Here is a 20,116-nt window from a genome sequence, read left to right as displayed (position 1 = left end):
AACACTTTTTCACACCACTGTGTGTATATATATATATATATATATATATATATATATATATTAGTACTGTCAAACGATTAATCGCATCCAAAATAAAAGTTTTTGTTTACATAATACATGTATGTGTATTGTGTATATTTATTATGTATATATAAATACTCACACATACAGTATATATTTTGGAAATATTTACATGCATATACATTTACATTTATATTCTTGTATTTTATATTATATATAAATATATTAATATATAAACAACATATTTTTCTTAAATATATACTGTACATGCATGTGTTTGCATTTATAATTATAATTACATAATAAATATAAACAGCACACACACATTTTGACTCTGATTAATCGCGATTAATCGTTTGACGGCACTAATATATATATATATATATATATATATATAATAGGATCTCAATTATACTAATATAACACTGCTTTTTTAAAATAAATATGCAGGTGTTTTGAGGACATATCTGGATTGATGCCCGGGAGGTTAAGATGGAACTGTCTCAATCTATCACACACAAGAACGGGAGGCAGCGGAAGCCCGTGGTGTCCAACTCAGATAAGGGTGAAAGGGAATCCAAGCTAGAAGTGGAGGATGAAGAGGAAGCTCTTCTGCCAAACTCGAAAGCGAGTCACGGAATTAAAGGAGAACTGGCCAATGTGGGCCTGTTACTGTTTTTATATGTGCTTCAGGGCATTCCCTTAGGCTTGGCTGGGAGCATCCCTCTCATCATGCAGAGTAAGAACGTTAGCTACAAGGACCAGGCCTATTTTAGCTTCGTCTTTTGGCCCTTCAGTCTAAAGCTGTTCTGGGCTCCCCTGGTGGACTCGCTGTACCTGCGGCAGTTTGGCAGGAGGAAGTCGTGGCTGGTGCCCACTCAGTACCTGCTAGGTCTTTTTATGCTTTACCTGTCCGTCTCGGTTGATGCAATGCTTCAGACCGATGGACAGAGGGGGCCTGATGTGATCACTCTGACTGCAGTCTTCTTCATGCTGGCTTTCCTCGCAGCCACACAAGATATTGCCGTTGATGGCTGGGCTTTGACTATGCTGTCCAGGGAGAATGTGGGTTATGCTTCCACTTGTAACTCTGTGGGTCAGACGGCTGGATACTTCCTAGGAAATGTGTTGTTTCTGGCTCTGGAGTCTGCTGATTTCTGCAACAAGTATCTGAGGTTTGAGCCTCAGGAACGAGGCATTGTAACACTCTCAGGTATCTTTAACAATTGTTATATTTATTATATATAATGATTATTTGTTTAAAGAAATATTTCCCAAAAAATATTCTTTAATATTTGTATTCAGCAAGAATGCATTAAAATGATCAAACGTGAAAGTAAAATCTTTGTTCATTGCTACAGAGCATTTTTATTTTAAATAAGTGTTGTTCTTTTGATCTTTCTGTTCACAAATGGATCCTTAATATAGGATTCCAAAAAAATATTAAGCAGCACAACAGGAATAAATTATATATATTTTTAAAAATATATATTTTTAATAGAAATTTAATTCCAACTACTCTCACAATAATTTGCTGCTGTGGTGAGCATAAGAATTTCTTTCAAAAACATAAAACACTTTATATAATATTTATATGAATATATGTTGTGTTTGTGTATGCATGTTTAATGTTTTTGAAAGAAACCTCTTTTTTCTTCAAATATGCATACACTAGTTTTGGAAGTTTTTTTAAATTTTTTTTAAAGAAATGTCTTATGTTCATCAAGGCTGCATTTATTTGATCAAAAATACAGAAAAAAACTGTAATATTGTGAAATATGATTGCAATTTAAAATACAAGATTTCTATTTTACTATACTTTAAAATATTCTTTATACCTGTGATGCAAAGTTGAATTTTCATCAGCCATTACTCCAGTCTTCAGTGTCACATGATCCTCCAGAAATAATTCTAATATGATGATTTGTCGTCAATGTTGGAAACAGTTGTGCTGCTTAATATTTTTTGGAACCTGTGAATAAAAAAAGAACAGCATTTATTTAAATGATAAATCTTTTGAAACAATATACACTACCATGCAAAAGTTTGGGGTCAGTAAATTGTTTCTTTCTTTTTTTGAAAAGAGTTAATACGTTTATTCAGTAAGGATGTGTTAAATTGATTTAAAAAAAAGTCATAGTAAAGACTTACATTGTTAGAAAAGATTTCTATTTTGAAGACTTTTTAACTTTTTATTCATCAAAGAATCCTGAAAAAAAGTATCACAGGTTTCAAAAAAATATTAAGCGGCACAACTGTTTCCAACAGTTATAATAAAACAGCATATTGATCATAAATCAGAATGATTTCTGAAGGATCGTGTGGCACTGAAGACTGGAGTAAGGGCTGATGAAAATTCAGCTTTGCATCACATGAATAAATTATGTTTTAAAGTATATCAAAATATGTGAAAACCATATTTGACAATATTACTGATTTCTGTATTTTTGATCAAATAAACGCAGCCTTGATGATCTTGAAAAAACATAAAAAATCTTACTAATCCCAATCTTTTGACTGGCAACATATACTTTTTTCAGTATTAAATCGACCTAAATAAATGAAATCATGTGACTAGAGATGCAGGTTTACTGATACTTTCTACTTTGTTCTGTTCTGCTCTCTTTCAGATTTCCTGTTTTTCTGGGGGATTGTGTTCATTGTTTCTACCACTCTGGTTGCTATCTTGAAAAAGGAAAACAGCAAACAGCACCATACTAAGAAGAAGCCTAAAGAGGAGACACAGAGTGTTATGGAGACCTATGAACTTTTATTCTCCATAATTAAAATGCCCACTGTCTTTACCTTCTGTGTCCTTCTGCTGACCGCTAAGGTAATGTCACTTAGCCGGGCCTTACTATAGTCATCTTCCTGTTTTAACTGCTGTAACGTAATAGTTTTATGCAAATCAGTCTTAATTCATTCCTCTTCCTCTCTACTTTCAGATCGGTTTCTCCGCAGCTGATGCCGTGACGGGGCTGAAGCTAGTGGAAGCTGGGGTTCCTAAAGAGCAGCTGGCTCTATTGGCGGTTCCCATGGTGCCTCTGCAAATCTTGCTGCCTCTAGTTATTAGTAAATACACAGCTGGGCCACGTCCCCTTGACATTTTCTACAAAGCTTTCCCATTCAGGTACAAACAAAATCAACACACATGCCTGGATTCTTGACTTTACACAAGATTTGATACAGCCACATGTGTAATCATTAGAGGGAATGCATGCATTGGGTTGAGTAATAGGAAACCCGTGGCTTGTGTTCCTCAAAGGCTGCTGATTGGTTTGGAGTATGCCCTGCTGGTCTGGTGGACCCCAAGTGTTCGGCAGGAGCAAGGCTTCCCAGTGTATTACTATGCTGTTGTGCTGCTGAGCTATGCAGCACATCAGGTTAGTTTATATTAACTTTGTTTGCAGTTTGATCTGTGACTTTTTTGGTCGTTTAAAAGTTTGGGATCAGTAATGTTTTTTAATGGTAAAATATGTATATACACATACTGGTAAAAAATGTATAGCCTGAGTGCACTGTAAGTCGCTTTGGATAAAAGCGTCTACTAAATGCATAAATTATTATAATTAATTATAATTATAATGGAGTCTCTTATGCTCATCAAGGCTGCATTTATTTGATCCAAAATACAGAAGGAAAAAAAAAACAGAAATATTGTGAAATATTATTGCAATTTCAAATATTGGTTTCCTATTTTAATAAATATAATTTATTTCTGTGAATTTTCATAAGCCTTTATTCCAGTCTTCAGTGTCACATGATCCTTTAGAAATCATTCTAATATGCTGATTTATTATCAGTGTTGAAACCGTTGTGCTGCTTAATATTTTTTTTGTGATACTTTTTTCTTTGATTCTTTGATGAATAAAAAGTATAAAAGAACAGCATTTTTTTCAAAATAGAAATCTTTTCTAACAGTACAAGTCTTTACTACCACTTTTTATCCATTTAGCATATCCTTTCTAAATAAAAGTATTAATTTCTTTAAAAAAAAGAAAGAAGCAATTTACTGACCCCAAACCTTTGAATAGTAGTGTATATTGTAGCACAACATTTCTATTATAAATAAACATTCTTTTTTGTGATACTTTTTTCTTTGATTCTTTGATGAATAAAAAGTATAAAAGAACAGCATTTTTTTCAAAATAGAAATCTTTTCTAACAGTACAAGTCTTTACTACCACTTTTTATCCATTTAGCATATCCTTTCTAAATAAAAGTATTAATTTCTTTAAAAAAAAGAAAGAAGCAATTTACTGACCCCAAACCTTTGAATAGTAGTGTATATTGTAGCACAACATTTCTATTATAAATAAACATTCTTTTTTACTTTTTATTCATCAAAGAATCCTGAAAAAAGTATCACAGGTCTCAAAAAATATGAACTGTTAACCAACATTGATTTTAAATCAGCATATCAGAATGATTTCTGAAGAATCATGTGACACTGAAGAATGGAGTAATGATGCTGAAAATTCAGCTTTGCTAAAGTATATTAAAATGGAAAACTGTTATTTTAAATTGCAATAATATTTCACAAAAATGCCATGAAAATAGCCATTGATGCTGAAATGGCATTAAATATATATATATATATATATATACAGTATATTACACTACGATCAAATAAATGCAGCCTTGATGAGCAGAAGAAACTTCTTTAAAAAAACATTTAAAAATCTTACTAATCCCAAACTTTTGAACGGTACTGTATATGTTTGTGTTTTTGTATTTAGTTATACATTTATGTATTTATTTATTGATTTACATTGATTAGTCAATAAATCATGATTTATTTATTTGCACGTATGCATATATACATACAATGCTATATTACTAGGGCTGTCAGTCGGTAATTACATGTGTCGATTAATTCATATAATTAATCGCAAATTACATTTGGATGTGAAAATACCCCCAAAAGATTATTTAAAGCTATTTTTGTGTTAAATGAGAAAGTATTAAGTAGACATTACAAATAGTAGCTTTTACATTTTTTTTATTTGATTCAACATCAAATTTATTACACATAAACGTTTAGGCTACAACGGCCTTACATAAATGGAACATAAAAGAAAATAATTTGAGAAACATCTCCGTTTTTTTTTTTTTTTTTTTCCTTTTTCATTTATGCAGTGAAAGTCACTGGTAACCAAAACGGCTTTGTTACCAACTGTCTTCAAAATACCTTCTTTTATGTTCCACAAAAGAAAGTAAGTCATTCGGGTTTGAGTAAATTATGACATAATAAAATTTTTGGGGGGTAAATCATCCCTTTAAATGTTTTTTTCCCCTTTATTTATTTATTTTACATGAAATAATACAATAATACTCTAAGTAAGGAACTAAAGCTGCGAGCAGGTGGCGGTAAATGTCTTTATGAGTCATGCATTCATTCGATTCGTTCAAACGTCTGATTCATTCAATAATGAAGTAAACGGCTCTCTCTATGAATGGGCCTTTGAATCATTGGTCAACCCGATTCATTCAAAACACGGATTCATATAGAATCACCGCTGTGTTGCTCGGAGACGTGCAGCAGTTGTGCTGTGGCTTTAGGTAATATTTTTGTTGTCAAAACTGAGCAAAAATAGACAATATTTTTTCTAAATATTTTTAAAAATGAGCAGTTTTGCACCAATATCTTGAATTTTAGGGCATGACTGCATTTATGGAGTTGTTGCCCTTCATCATAGGCATATTTGTCAACAGTCAACTGTATGTAATGTAAGATGAAGTACAGGTCTGGGGGGGCGAGGCCAGTGCGTTAACTGCGTTAAAATATTTTAATCGCGTTATTTTTCATAACTAATTAATTAAGTTATATTACATTTTAAAATTCTCAAATTCAGGCTACCGTTACATTTTTATTCTTACTAATTCTTCATTTTTATCTTTTAAATGTTTTCTTTCTTGAAAAGCCTATTTCTTATATATGTTGAGAATGTCTTCAAGTTTTGTAAAATTGCACACACAGACCAGTCATAATTATATATTATATATTACTATAAAAATATAAGAAAATTGAGAGGCCACTCAGCATAAAACAAGTGTTTACATGTGTTTTTTAAATTTAATTATAAAATTATTTATTTCAATTTAATCGGATTATATTCCCTAATATGCAATTTAATAGATTTTAAATGTGTGTGTATATATATATATATATATATATATATGTATATATAATAATCGATCATTTAGATTAAAATCAACAATTTAGGTTTGTGCACTTGTGTATTCACTGTGAAATGTCTTTCTCCACTAGGTGGCACTATACAGCATGTATGTTGCTTGCATGGCCTTTCACGCCAAGGTCAGTGACCCTATGATAGGAGGCACCTACATGACCCTTTTGAACACTGTGACTAATCTAGGAGGGAACTGGCCCTCTACTCTAGCTCTATGGCTGGTAGACCCTCTCACCTTTAAAGAGTGCCAGGGAGCCCCAGGACAGACGTGTGGCTCGGTTGAAGAAGCAGGGGTAAGTGTTTAATTGAATCGCATTTGCTAATTGGTGACGTTTAACTATGTCTATAATTTTAACCTGTTCTTATATTGTCTTCAGCTCTGTGTCAGAGAGGGCGGCACGTGTGTGACAACGTTGGACGGTTACTACGTTGAATCTGTGGTGTGTGTTCTGATCGGTCTCTGCTGGTGGATCTTCTTCGGGAAAAAAATGAAGCGGTTACAGGAAGAGAGCCCCTCTGCGTGGCATTGCAGGGTTGCCAAATAGCATCTCTACTGGACTCTGTCTCTTGTTGTAAAGTTACTTCATGCCTTGCCCTCTCTTTCCTTCTCTGAGTAACTACTTCTTTTTGTCATGCTAAAGCAGGCCTGTAGACAGGCTTAACCACTTTGAGGACAGAAATAGTAGAATATAGTGTACTATTAAATTCTTAGCATGTCTGTTCCATTATCCCCAAGAACCAGAGCTTTTATGCCAAATTGAAATAGAGATGGCACTAGCTTACGTGTGAAGTACATGATACACAGTAATGGCATGACATTCACTGCTCAGATGCCTATTTCATCAAGCATTTGTCTTAGAAATACTTGAGTTCCTGTGCCTGTGCTTTTCCGTTTCTAATATCATACAAGTTTCTCCCAAAAAGACTGTGGGTCTTCTGATATTATTATACATGACACAAGTTGTTGCTGCAAAATTCACATTTCAGCTTTTATGCTTTTTCTGCAGAAAGACTTGATTCTATTTGAGCTCTTCAGGTGGAATGTAAATATTTATACAGTATTGACCAAAAGGGTCTCATCAATCACATATTTGTGAATGAAACTGGCTGTAGTACTATTGAAATTGGTTATAGAGGTGAAATGGTTTTATTATGTTGGTTTCTATTATGTGTATATAAATCACTGTTACCTTAAATGACCTAGGTATCAATATAAAAAGCAAGTGAAGAAATTGAACTATAACTTCTGCAAGGCCAGGAAAAAAATAAGATTGACAAAGACTGTATGTATTACTATTTCTTTTTTTCCGCTTTTTCTTTGTATTTTTATGGCCAGTGATTTTAATGAAGTTTGGCAGTTCTGTCTTTAGTAACTCCTCTTCATTCTTCAAAACTGTATGACTTTCTTTAATAAACACAAAAGAGGGGACAGTTTTTTCCCCCATGCTATGGAAGTCAATGGCATAACATTCTTCAAAATATCTTCTTTTGTGCTCAACAGAAGAAAGAAACTCATACAGGTTAATGATGACAGTAAATGATGACATTTTGCGTGAATTATCGCATTAAGGACTGACAGCCTCAGTCTCTATTCACTTTTACATCAACTTTTTCTTTAAAATCTTCTTTTGTGTTCCATGGGATGAAAAAAAGCCAAATGAGTTTGAAAGAACATGGACTGAATGGCAGAATTTTCTTTTTTGTAAACTATCCCTGTAAAATACTGTAGTGTATGGCTAAATATTTGACCTGTTGTAAAATTTTCCCTCATGCAAATTTCTTCATATTTGTACTACTCTTCATTAAGCGTTCACCTTAATTTGTGTCATATAATGGGGAGAGAAGTTTGAGGAGAGCGTACAGCTGCAGTGTGACTTTGATCTTTGTAAATACTTGTAAACTGTTCCAAGCAACGTTTTTATCAACATTCCCAAACTAAATGCATATCTTATATACAAATAAATTAAAGGAAGTCTGGTCCATTTGTGTTAAAGGGGTCATATGATGCTGCTAAAATGCTGCATTATTTTGTGTGTTTGGTGTAATGAAATGTGTTTGTGTGGTTTAAGGTTCAAAAAACACATTATTTTCCACATACTGTACATTATTGTTTCTCCTCTATGCCCCGCCTTTCTGAAACGCGTCGATTTTTACAAAGCTCATCGGTCTGAAAAGAGATGTGTGCTCTGATTGGCCAGCTATCCAGTGTGTTGTGATTGGCCGAATTCCTCAAGCGTGTGACGGAAATGTTACATCCCTTACCATATTGTGATGCCTGCGGCAACCACATGTGACGACCCCGGGCTGGACTCCGCTTCGTCCACGGTGAAAGCCGATCCGGCGATCGACAGCGCGAAGTTGTAGTATTTCCTTAGCGACCAGCACGGATCAGCTCTAGGCATGACGAAGCGATATCGTCCTCTTTTGGAAGACCAAACAAAGTAGTTTCGCTTTCACAACGAAACACACAGCGCCTTCAGGACATGGTGGCGGCGGCAACAATACTACAGCGAGAATAAAAGTTACGCCTTCTTTCTTTGCGTGAACATTTGGGCGGCATTATGCCGATCTTCCCCCATAGTGAGGTAGACATGTGGGGGCGTGTTAGAACGAGCCGTTTTAGGTAGGCGTGGCTGACTCTGAATTTTTATAAAGAATATCTCTTTGGGTTTGAGACTTTAGTCTTTGCAACTTTACAGATCTTCTTTATGCACCAAGAGCTTGTAACACTCCAAAGAGAAAGGAAAAATTGAAATCGCATCATATGACCCCTTTAAGGCTTGCCCTTATGAAGTTTGTACATGTAAAACTCAAAACGCGTTTCACTTTTGACCTAACTCGCTACCCTTAAACGGTGGGCGTGGCTTAATTTTGTAGTTCTTCCTCTGTAAACAACATGCCGCCTGGAGGTTCGGATGGTTCAGATGTGAACGAGGAGAACAAGCCCTCTAAAAATATCATTGCACATATATCACAGTTTGCTGACGATAACTTAACGTTTGTCCGGGTAAGTAACAGATTTGAACAATGCGTGTCATTTGATTTCTCTTTAATGGTGTAGAAAAATGACCGCTCCCTGTATTGAGATATTGAGTTGAACTACGAATTGTATGCCAGCTGCCCATGCAAGACGCAATAAATGTTACATTGTGCTATGTTGATATTTGCATATTTTAATATGCTCCCCAACAGAACATCAGCAGCTGTCTTGGTCTCGTGGGTCTTCTCATCATAGCAAGGAGCATCAGACTGGTAACGTTAAATGCAACACACACGCTTGATGACACGCTTTTATTTCTCTGTAACTCAACTCAACTTTTATGTATAAAGCACTTTCAAAACCATTACAATGGACCAAAGTGCTGTCCATACATAAGAAATAATACTAAAATTCATGCAAACATAAAGTAACAACAAGACATAACATCAAGAAAAACATGCAGCTAATCCCTCTCAATTCTCCGACCTAATCAAACGCCGAAAGCTTGATAAAATAAGTAGGTCTTTAAGTTTGGGAAAAGTGTTAATGCTAATGCTTTCGTTTTTATATTGGGGCGTGGCTACCAGTTTAACAATGTTTTTGCTTGGAGCTAATATTACCACCCCTTCAGTAAGTCGATTTTGACTTACTGAAGTGAACGGGTGGTAATAATAGCTCCAAAAAAAAAAAAAAAATTACCTGGTAGCCACGCCCCAAACTCACACCATTGGTTGAGGTGGCAGAATGTTTTACTGATTGGCTAACACGCGCTACATGCTGTTGCCAATTTAGCAATTTTTCAGACTACCCTAGCAATTTTTTCTTCAAAAAGCAACTTGCAACAAATGTAGCTATTTTTAACATTTATTTGGCAACTTTTAGCAACTGTGATTCAAATGATAAAAAGGCATACATTTTTTTTTTCTCTAAATTACACAAAAAAGAGGACATCAAAGGTGTCTAGCAGTACACATATCACGTAAATTAAGTTGCTAGTTGCAATTGTTCAATAATAATTGTTCAGTAATTCATCATTTATGGTAACACCTTGTTATTAGTTTGTACCTGCACTTGTTGATCAGTTTAAAAATATTGTAGAAAAATGGAAAACCTGTGAAAAATCAATACAGAAAATTCCTTCAAATTATCACAGTACACTGTGCACTATTTAACAGTCATTTCTTGACGTGTAGCATACTAACTACCAATACACTGCTTAAAAATATTGTTCAGTATGTGTAGTTTTACTAGTTAATAAGAAAATAGGCCTACATAAAATATAATCGTTCAAAAATGTGTAAATGTTCAATAATTAAATTTTGTATTTAGTGCTGTCAAACGATTAATCGCCATTAATCGCATCCAAAATAAAAAGTTTTGTTTACATAATATATGTGTGTTTATTGTGTATATTTATCATGTATATATATAAATACACACACATACAGTATATATTTAGAAAATATTTACATGTATATATTTGTATTATTTATATTACAGATAAATATATTTAATATATAAACAACATATTTTTCTTAAATATATACATGTATGTGTGTGTATTTATATAGACATAATAAATATACACAGTACACACTAGGGGTGGAACGGTTCAACTTACTCACGGTTCGGTTTGTATTGCGGTTTTAGAGTCACGGTTTCGGTACGGTTCGGTATGTGCTATGTTTAGGGGAAAACTATACTGTCAAATAAAAATAAAGAAAATAAGAATAATCTATCTTAACTACAAGCAACAGCACAAATAAATACAATAGAGTAAAGATACAAATAAAATAAACAGTGATTTTCAGTTTTTTTTAGGTAGGTTAGCATTAGTTTTTAGGTACAGAAATTGAATAAAGTAATGAAATGTAAAACAGCATTGCATATTTCACTGTATAAATTAAAGATGAATCTTTATTAAAGTTACAAAAGCTATTCAATCAAGAGCAGTGAGTGAATTCTTTTATTGTTGCTATTTGATTAATATTAAGAAAGTGCTGTCACTTTAAGAGAATGCACTGATCCAGTACGTTCAGCCGGCTATGTCTGCTAGGGGTGTTCGGTTCCAGGTTTTTCGGAATCGACTCCTCGACTCCTCGACTCCATTTACCATGACTGTCCAAATTAGTCCAATCTAACAGTGACATTACCTTTAAATGAACTATCACTGTTGCTTGCTGTTGCCGACACTTAATTTCACAGAGGGAAAAGTCACGGAAAACAGCCGTGGTGGAATGTTCTCTCAGAATTAAATAAAAAATAATATATTCTTTAATGAATTCGTCACATTATAATGGTCAGGGGATGGCGCTAAACGTAGGCCTATATTGTCTTAAACAGCATTATTAAAAAATAAATACAATAGGCCTAAATACAAAAATACATACGAATTTAGGCCTGCCAGTTTAAGCTTAGTTTAATGATTGAATAGCCTATATTGAAAACTAAATGTAGCCTATAGGCTATTGAGTGCATTAAACATAGGCTAACATTGCATAACAAAACATCAATTATACGAAGCTGTCACAGAAGCATGTATAATTACAAACTACATTTACTATTCCACACATACTCCATTTGCAGTGTGTGTTTTTTTTCCTTTCCCATGTTGAGCATTCACGCGATGCGTTCCGAGCGGTGCGTCTGCAGCATCGCATCGAGCCTATTTTTGCAGCATACAGGGCATTGCTCATGTTAAAAATGTACATGGATTGATACGAAATGTATTAATTGCACCATAAATGCATATAGGCTACAGGGCTCGCAAAATGTCAAAATCCCTGGTAGCACTTCGGGCAGGTACTCTTCAGATTTTGGTAGCCCGGAAATTAATTTAATTAGCCCAAATAAAAAAATACCTTTTTTTTTAAATATAGAAAATCAGATAGGAGTTTAAATGTCAATCAAAAATATTTTCAATACACAAATATCAACACATATGAAGGAAGGAATTTTATTTCACTATTTACAGGGTATCTGCAGAATACTTTTTTTTTAAAGGCAATTTATGACTGTACAAGTAAAATGAACACAGTATGAGTGGGGTCGGACAATGTCTGTGGTAACATACAGTGCTGAGCCATAAAATTACATGATTTACAGTTCAGATACAGGTTTTCACAAAAACAAAAATCTTATACAACAACATTTCAGCCTTTAGACCATTTTTATGAAAAGGGATAAATCAAGCATATAAATTATTATGTCAATTTAAAACGTATAAATATTACTGTCTTATTGTTTAGATTTTTAGAAGGCACATTAACTTCTTTCTCATTTACAGCTCTATGTGTTTGCTGCGTAAAAACATGAGTTGATATTTGCATTGATCTGATTCTGACCATAAACAGCAAGAAAGGCTTACTGGAAATGCAAATTCATTCTCTGCCACGAGGTGGCGCTTTAGGAGCACTGAAATATTGCCGTTTTCCCCAGTAACGGCTGTACACAAAGCAGCTCTGCTCTCATAAACGCTGCTTTATCAGGAATTATAGGTCAAATGAAATTAAAATGCCAACGACACACGTTTCTGAGGACAGTCGGTTTTCTTCAGATACATTAAAATAAAGACATCCGCGCCACGTTTTGACTTGAAACATGCAGCACTCATATTTATTCAATGACATCATTGACTTTTGAAGTTTAATCCAGCCTTTGAAAACCTCTATGTGAACACACTTGCCCGAAAGAGTGCGGGGGACGAATTTACGTGATATTAAAAGTGGGGGGGACACGTCCCCCACGTCCCCTGCGTAATCTACGCTCCTGGTGGAAGGAATAGGAGATGCGTCGTCCATCTTTTTTTTACAGTCTATGGCAGGGGTGCCGAACTCCGGTCCTGGAGAGCCACAGCCCTGCAGAGTTCAGCTTCAACCCTAATTAAAACTCACCTGCCTGTAGCTTCCGAGTAACCATTCAGACCTTGATTAGCTTGTTCAGGTGTGTTTGATTAGGGTTGAAGCAAAACTCTGCAGGGCTGCGGCTCTCCAGGACTGATGTTCGCCACCCCTGGTCAATGGTTTTGCAACTTGCTTGAGCATCTTGATATATAAACTTAATATATAAATAAGTACAGTAGTAAAATGCATTTAATAATGTTGCGCTTAAACATGAATGTCTATTAAATATAGTATTACTGTGTGAAAAGATAATCACTATGCTGAGAGAGAGAAAAAAAATAGTAACAACGTTCAAATTTGAAATCAAAATAGACTAATGGTGGTATTAGCCACAGATCATAGCGCACTGAGCACACTAAAGCCTGTGTTATACTTTCCGCGTGCGCGCTGTCCGTGTACGCGTCCGGATTGCTCATGCGGAAAGTATAACACAGGCTTAATAAAGCACACTGAGCCCGTGCTGCTTCTGCACCGCATAGGTCTAGAACCGCACATGGACTGCACTGCAAATGGACCCTCCCTTAATTTCGTTCACTCTTTGCTGATATAATACAGCACTCAACTGCCATGCATGCACTATAGGGATTTAAGAATCAATGAAGACATCAGCGATTTCGGAGTCGACCCCGAGAGTCGACTATAGGGCTATTCAGCGTCGAGGAATCGACTCTTTTGGAGTCGACTCCCCATCCCTAATGTCTGCTATAGGATTCTTACCAAGACGGCATTTTGACATAATTTTTGTGATAATTTTGTCCATTTAAACACAATACTTCAGAGAGAGCTTAATATTTACGCGGATGAGCTTCGGATGAGCGCACGCACAAATCTTCTCACTCACGTCCTCTGGCTCTTAAATGTTTAAACTGGCAAAGCTTAAAGTTCCCCTGAAATGCTTAGAATCACGCTGCGTTACTCTATGTGTTGACGTCATTTTAACTGAAACAGGAAGACAGGGCGGGACATATCAAGCAGCCCCGCCCCTTTTTAAAATAGCCAATAGCGTTCGTTTATATCACAGCTTGGGCTAGAGCCATTGAGCTCCGTAAAGCCGCATTTGACAGGGTATGCCAGCCACAATCTCATCCATTTTGCTATAAAATATAGCATTCTGTGTAGAATTCAAATAGCTCCGATACATTTTGTGGTCTGCGCCGACTCGCACATGTGATCCGCTCCATGCTATCGTGTCTCTGGACCGGAGCAGAGTGTGTGTGCGGTGCGGTGGTTAGCGTGACACAGCGTGAAACCAGACTTATTTTTTTCCTCAATGGAAAGCATATTTAAACTGTTTGAATCGTTCCCTGTCCCCTATATAGTGCACTACGTGCCATTTACTGTACAGAAAATACTAATTCTGTGGACAAGTGACCGATTTCAGCCGCAGCTTCAGCGTCTATTTTATAGTGTAGGGGGCGGGCGCTTCGGATTCTAGAGAGCATTTGATTGGACAGAAACTTTGGTGAGAAGCTGAAGTACGATGTGACGTCAAAAAAATCGTTGAGCCGTTTAGGTGGAAGTGACGAACTACAAGCTTTGAATGCTTATATCTTCTAAATGCAAATTTTGTCACTGTTTTGGAGCACACTGCCTTATAGATAACCTTAAGACTGACATATTGATACTAACACCCAAAAAAACTTTAATTTTGATTTCATGGGGACTTTAAAGGGGTCATATGATGTTGCTAAAAAGAAGGAAATGTTATACCCCTACCATACTGTGATGCCCTGTCCGGCCGGAGCGACGAGACAAAAACATTAAAACCCATTATAAATGAGGCATTTGTTGCATCCAGTGGGGACATAATCACGGATTATAATGACTTATACTGTCTTTTTATGCATTGCATTAAACATAAAACCATGTCTGCATTTGTGATCGGAGAAATGACAAACAACAAGCTCTACTCACTACTCAGAACTCGCGTTTGAATCGTCAGTGGCAAATTCTTTATATATAAAACACGTACTTACAGTCTTTGAGTCAGAACTGCCGGCATTGTAGTCTACTCTACCAGGATCAGGAAACAGTCCTCCATAAAATGTGCTGCACACATCTGGATATTTGGGTTGAACTGTTCTGGAACAGTGTTGTAAATACAACCTAACCACTGATTTCTAGTTGTGTCGTCTTTTGGAAGGCCAAACAATGTAGTTTCGCTTTCACAGCGAAACACAGCGTCACACATGGCGGCCTTGAGTGAGCGGCGGCAAGCGGGCTTGCGGCAACCACATGTGACGACCCCACATGTTGGACTCCACTTTGTCCACGGTGAGCGCCGATCCAGCGATCCACAGCGCGAAGTTGATGTATTTCCTCAGCGACCAGCACGGATCAGCTCTAGGCATGACGAAGCGGATATCGTCGTCTTTTGGAAGGCCAAACAAGTAGTTTCGCTTTCACAACGAAACCCAGAGTATTCACGACATGGCGGCAGCAACCATATTACAGCGAGAATAAAAGTTACGCCTTCTTTCTTTGCGTGAACATTTGGGTGGCGTTATGCAAATCTTCCCACATCGTGACGTAGACATGTGGGGGCTTGTTAGAACGAGCCGTTTTAGGTAGGCATGGTTGACTCTTAACTTTTATAAAAAATATCTCTTTGGATTTGAGACTTTAGTCTTTGCAACTTTACATATCCTCTTTATGCACCAAGAGCTTGTAACACTTCAAAGAGAAAGGACAAATTTTAATCGCATCATATGACTCCTTTAAATGAGTTTAGTTTAAACACCGATATCGACGTGTGCTGTTAAGGTCTTACCTGTGCGCGCGTGCTATCAGCACCCGGGTGATTACGGAATAAATGCTCATATTCCAGTTTACGGCATTCGCATTGAACAAGAGTGAATGGTTTGTCCACGTTTTTTTTTTATCGCTGTTGTTGTAATGTACTGGGAAGCCAGAATGCGCATCCATCAACAGAAACATACATTAGCCGAACCCTGTTTGTTTTACGTGTTATTTATAGCAAACCATATTACAGATGCGTTGTCAGATTTAAGTTGAACCGCGGTCCTAGCGCGTGCCGAACCGTGTGCGGAGAACCGTACGATTCTTTTCCGCGAACCGTTCTACCCCTAGTACACACACACACATATTATGTAAACAAAAACAGGTAATTGTGACATGTTATGCCTGATATTTTAATGGGAAAACATGCTTTCTTCCAGCATGACGGTGTAGTTATGGCATTCACCAGCAAATGCTCCTACTGCCCTGAAACTGTTAATGTTTTTTTTTTCTTAATCATATTTTCCTGTCTTTGTTTTGCAGATTACAAAATTTGGCTCTGCAGCTGATATTCCAGCACGATTCATTGAGAGAAACATCAGTATCAGAGGAAGACTAAGAAATATTACCGAAAAAGGGCTTGAAGTGGAACACATTCCAATTTATGTCCCTTTGCTCAGTCGCCTGCTTACTAAACGTAAGGAACCACTTGATCCCCTTTTGCAGTCCTTCAGGAAGACCCCCTCACACACTTTAATTAAATGTCCTTTCAGTAGGCCTGCACATTTATTTCACAGCTGTCACAGGGACCAATGTGTTCATCTCAACAGCTGGTCTCAATTATGACTCAATCTTTAAAAGCCTGTTTCTCTTAGAAACAGTTTTATCGGGTTTCATAATTGTGGATTTCCTGCTGTGTCAGTAAGTGTAGAGAAGTTTTTTTTTTCCTGCTTAAAAAAAGTGACTTTGCCTTTGAACTTGGATTCAAGCCCATTAACTTATTGGCCTTTTAACATAAGTCAATGAAGCACATAGGATTTCTCTCTCTCTTGTCGTCTGGTTGTTACACTCCAAACCCTGCAAAACCTATATCAAAGAACTATATCAAATTGCCACTAATTTGTTGTTAACATTTGCACATCTACAAGATTGTGTTTCAGTATTTTCAAATGAATCTCTGTAAATCAGTTAGTGGAAAGAGGCAGTCAGAGTAATTCTATTATGGACCCGCCTTCAAAATGAGTTTAGATGTGATCTAAATGTGCGATACCGGTCACATATCAACTCCCTGAAGGATAGCTAAGACGATTATGTCTTTCAATGTCACTGTGATTCACAGATGGCCTTGTTAAGCTTGACCTCTTGGTGCTTGTACTAGCTTTCTCCTGTACACCACAGAGACTAATACTCATCAGGATAGCATGACCTTACTGGTCTTGTTCACATAATGGTCCTCCCAGACACAGAAAATGATCCTTTCTTTAAATCCTTCAGATGTCTCGCTGCTTTAAACTGACTCCATAAACTGTTTTCCCTTCGTAAAAGCTCTTTGAAATAGAGTCTTGTTGATATAGCGTTTTAATGGGTTGTTGGCTAGAGATGACAACTCACACTGTCTTCTGCAGGTCAGTCCATGACCCTTCTGGATGTGCGTCTGGCTGGAGTGGAGCTGACCGCAGAAGGGCAGGACTGGATTGGTCAACAGCTGAAACCAGCTGAGACAGTGTGGCTCCAACTGATCACTCGGCAGAACGAGACCCTCCACTGCCTAGTGTCGGTTAACAGGGTAGGTGCGATATACCAGATTAGCACAGGGTCAGATGCCACCGTGAAAGTTGTTTGCTTGACAAATGAGAGGCTTTGATAGGGAAAAAAGACACTTTAGAGCAGTGGTTTTCAGCCTTTTTGGCTGCAAGACCCAATTTTCCACAACAGTATTCAAAGAAAGACCCAGTTATGTTTCCAGCTGTTTGTGATTTACTGGATAAGGATTATTTATTTATGTATGTATGTATTTATTTATTTATTTACTTGCTTATTTACTTACGTATACTCAACCATTTTACCTTATTATTTTGGAGCTAGGCATAACTTATAAAGAAGTATATTTATTATAAAAATGGCCACAGAGTTATGAGATCTATCTATCGATCTATCGATCTGGAATTTATTTATTTATTTTAAAGAAGCCTGGGCTCTTCTAAGACAAAAAAAGTTGAGAACCAGTTGAAGGAAGGAGTTGAAATAAGAAATATCTTGATTTGTTTAGCCTGCATTTAATGCCCCCCCCCTCCTTATTTTAAATCATTTTGAGTTTTGAGGCCCCCTAGTGAGTCCTGGCCCCGTGGTTAAGAACCACCACTTTAGATCTAATATCATACAAGTTAAACAGGGTTCATGGAACACAGTCATGGAAAGCTGGAAATATCAGGGGATTTCAAATGTGTTGTTTCTAAGCCTAGAAAAGTCTTAGAGTATTAATTACAGTGAAAATTTCTACTTGGTTATATTTTTGTCCTCCTTTTTTTAGAAATTGCTCTTTGTATTTCTATATGCAGTTTCTATAAATTGATTGTTAAAACACAGTAATCACAAGCAACTGGAAAAATGAATAACAATTCTGAATGAATAAATTCTAAATCTAAATGATTAAATGTATAATAAATATTATAATTGTTTATGTTATTAGTCACATTTTGCTTAAAAAAAGAGAGAAAATCCTTTAAACCCACATTGCATTGAATTTCTCTCTAGGGTTCACTCTTTAACACCTGTGTGAATGAGGAACTTTTGAGGCATGGATTGGCTAGGACTTCTCCTTTTGTGGGTCTGGACTCTCACTCTCGGGTCTACTGGCGTCTCTATAAGCGCTTTCTGAGGGCCGAGAGCAGAGCAGAGAAAAAAGGGAAAGGCCTGTGGAAGGAAGAGAGTCGCTGGGAGAGAGCTGCTAATGTCTTGAGGAGCAATCTGCTCTTCATCTCGGTTAAAAAACTCTTCAAATGGACGTCAGGGGCTAAAGAGAAGTGAAATATTCCCTTTTCAAAAAACAAAACAAGGTTGGTTATTCATTGTGCAGAGTTGTTTTGTTTGAAGTATTTATTCTAAATGTGCTATATTGCTGATCTCAGACCTGAACTTCATGGATAAGGTTAGCAGCAATTAAACTTGAAATGATTGAATCATCCATGTGTTTTTATGCTTATTACTTTGACCTGTCTCTTCACACATGTCCTTATTTACCCAACATGAAGACAGACGTTCTTAACACGTTGCAGTTTTGTGTAATCCATCACATTATTCATGCTGTCCTACACCTGTAGCGTTGGACACCATCGTCATATTCCTGACAACCGGAAAGCCTTTGTACTTATCCCTCCTCCCATAAATCCATATCCCACAGACCTCTCGGTTTTCTCTTTCCCTGGGGAGGCGGGGGGAGTGCTTTGTCACGATGACATGGCAGTGGGGGTCTAGCGATGCCCCTATGGAGACAATGAGGAGGAGGGATCCCCATTACTATAGAAACATCACACTCACAAGACAAAGTGCACTGGGGGTGCCACCTTCTCAGGGTCCTAAAGGCCTTAGTACTTTGGAGATGGGGAAAAGAGCCTAGAAGAGGGGAAAAGGTGCTTGAATGGAAGAAAACTTATCTAAAAGATGAAGACAAAGGTTTAAAAGACAATTAATATTCAGAAATGTTAGCAGAGGTAATATTATCAGAAGACAGTTGTAGCTGAATCGTACTTGTTTCATTGACCGTGACTAAAGAAACACATTTGGAATGTCAACAAGATTTTGTGAAAGTGAATATGCCAGTGTTGCATGTACCAACTACACAAATCTGGTGTCTCAACATAATAGAAGTCATTCTGGTTTATTGTCTCAAAGTTATACCTGGTGGGTTCATTTTCTGAAAAACAACAAACAAATCACAACTCAGAGAGAATATGTAGTCTCAGACTTGTTAGACTCTAAAAAGAGGCTAACATCTAAAGGCCCTCCCAGTGGTTTGCTCAACAGTGAGAGCGCAGGTCCTCTGGTTGGGGTTTTGTTTTCTCCTCAGTTCTCAATGGTAAGAGTCTATCTACTCTAATGGGCAGAAGGGGGAGGGAATGACCGGGGAAGTTGCCTGCCCCCTCCTTTCAGCCTTTGTTTTGTCCCTTGCGACTATGGCAGAGATGCTCTACTCTTATTGGACAGACGGTTTGAATTGTAAAGGTGCAGTGGGTATGAGACTAGCAGACTTTGAACCCAGACTCAGTACATGGGCGGTTACA

The 20,116-nt window shown here is 36.8% G+C and overlaps 2 protein-coding genes across 3 annotated transcripts in view; both read left to right on the top strand.

Annotated features, from left to right (window-relative positions):
- LOC107566588 (acetyl-coenzyme A transporter 1) overlaps window positions 1-7,650 on the top strand; it is a 10,658-nt gene extending 3,008 nt beyond the window's left edge. For both annotated transcript variants that reach the window (XM_016252078.1, XM_016252079.1), the window contains exons 2-7: window positions 472-1,234; window positions 2,652-2,854; window positions 2,967-3,151; window positions 3,287-3,404; window positions 6,293-6,508; window positions 6,593-7,650. In XM_016252078.1, the coding sequence (XP_016107564.1) occupies window positions 514-1,234; window positions 2,652-2,854; window positions 2,967-3,151; window positions 3,287-3,404; window positions 6,293-6,508; window positions 6,593-6,760 (1,611 nt within the window). In that variant the 5' untranslated portion in view covers window positions 472-513 and the 3' untranslated portion in view covers window positions 6,761-7,650. The remainder of the gene's footprint in view (window positions 1-471; window positions 1,235-2,651; window positions 2,855-2,966; window positions 3,152-3,286; window positions 3,405-6,292; window positions 6,509-6,592) is intronic.
- A 1,422-nt stretch (window positions 7,651-9,072) lies between these two features.
- On the top strand, window positions 9,073-19,000 carry c18h3orf33 (c18h3orf33 homolog (H. sapiens)). Its single transcript, XM_016252072.1, has 5 exons — window positions 9,073-9,222; window positions 9,408-9,467; window positions 16,380-16,533; window positions 17,462-17,622; window positions 18,591-19,000. Exons 1-5 carry the CDS (start codon window positions 9,112-9,114, stop codon window positions 18,861-18,863), a joined length of 759 nt encoding a protein of 252 aa, XP_016107558.1. The 5' UTR covers window positions 9,073-9,111; the 3' UTR covers window positions 18,864-19,000.
- The last annotated feature ends 1,116 nt before the right edge of the window (window positions 19,001-20,116 follow it).

Source organism: Sinocyclocheilus grahami, unplaced genomic scaffold (genome assembly GCF_001515645.1).
Source record: "Sinocyclocheilus grahami isolate Dianchi unplaced genomic scaffold, SAMN03320097.WGS_v1.1 scaffold1086.1, whole genome shotgun sequence".
NCBI classification, from domain to species: domain Eukaryota; kingdom Metazoa; phylum Chordata; class Actinopteri; order Cypriniformes; family Cyprinidae; genus Sinocyclocheilus; species Sinocyclocheilus grahami.
This window is presented reverse-complemented; position numbering and strand designations above follow the sequence as displayed.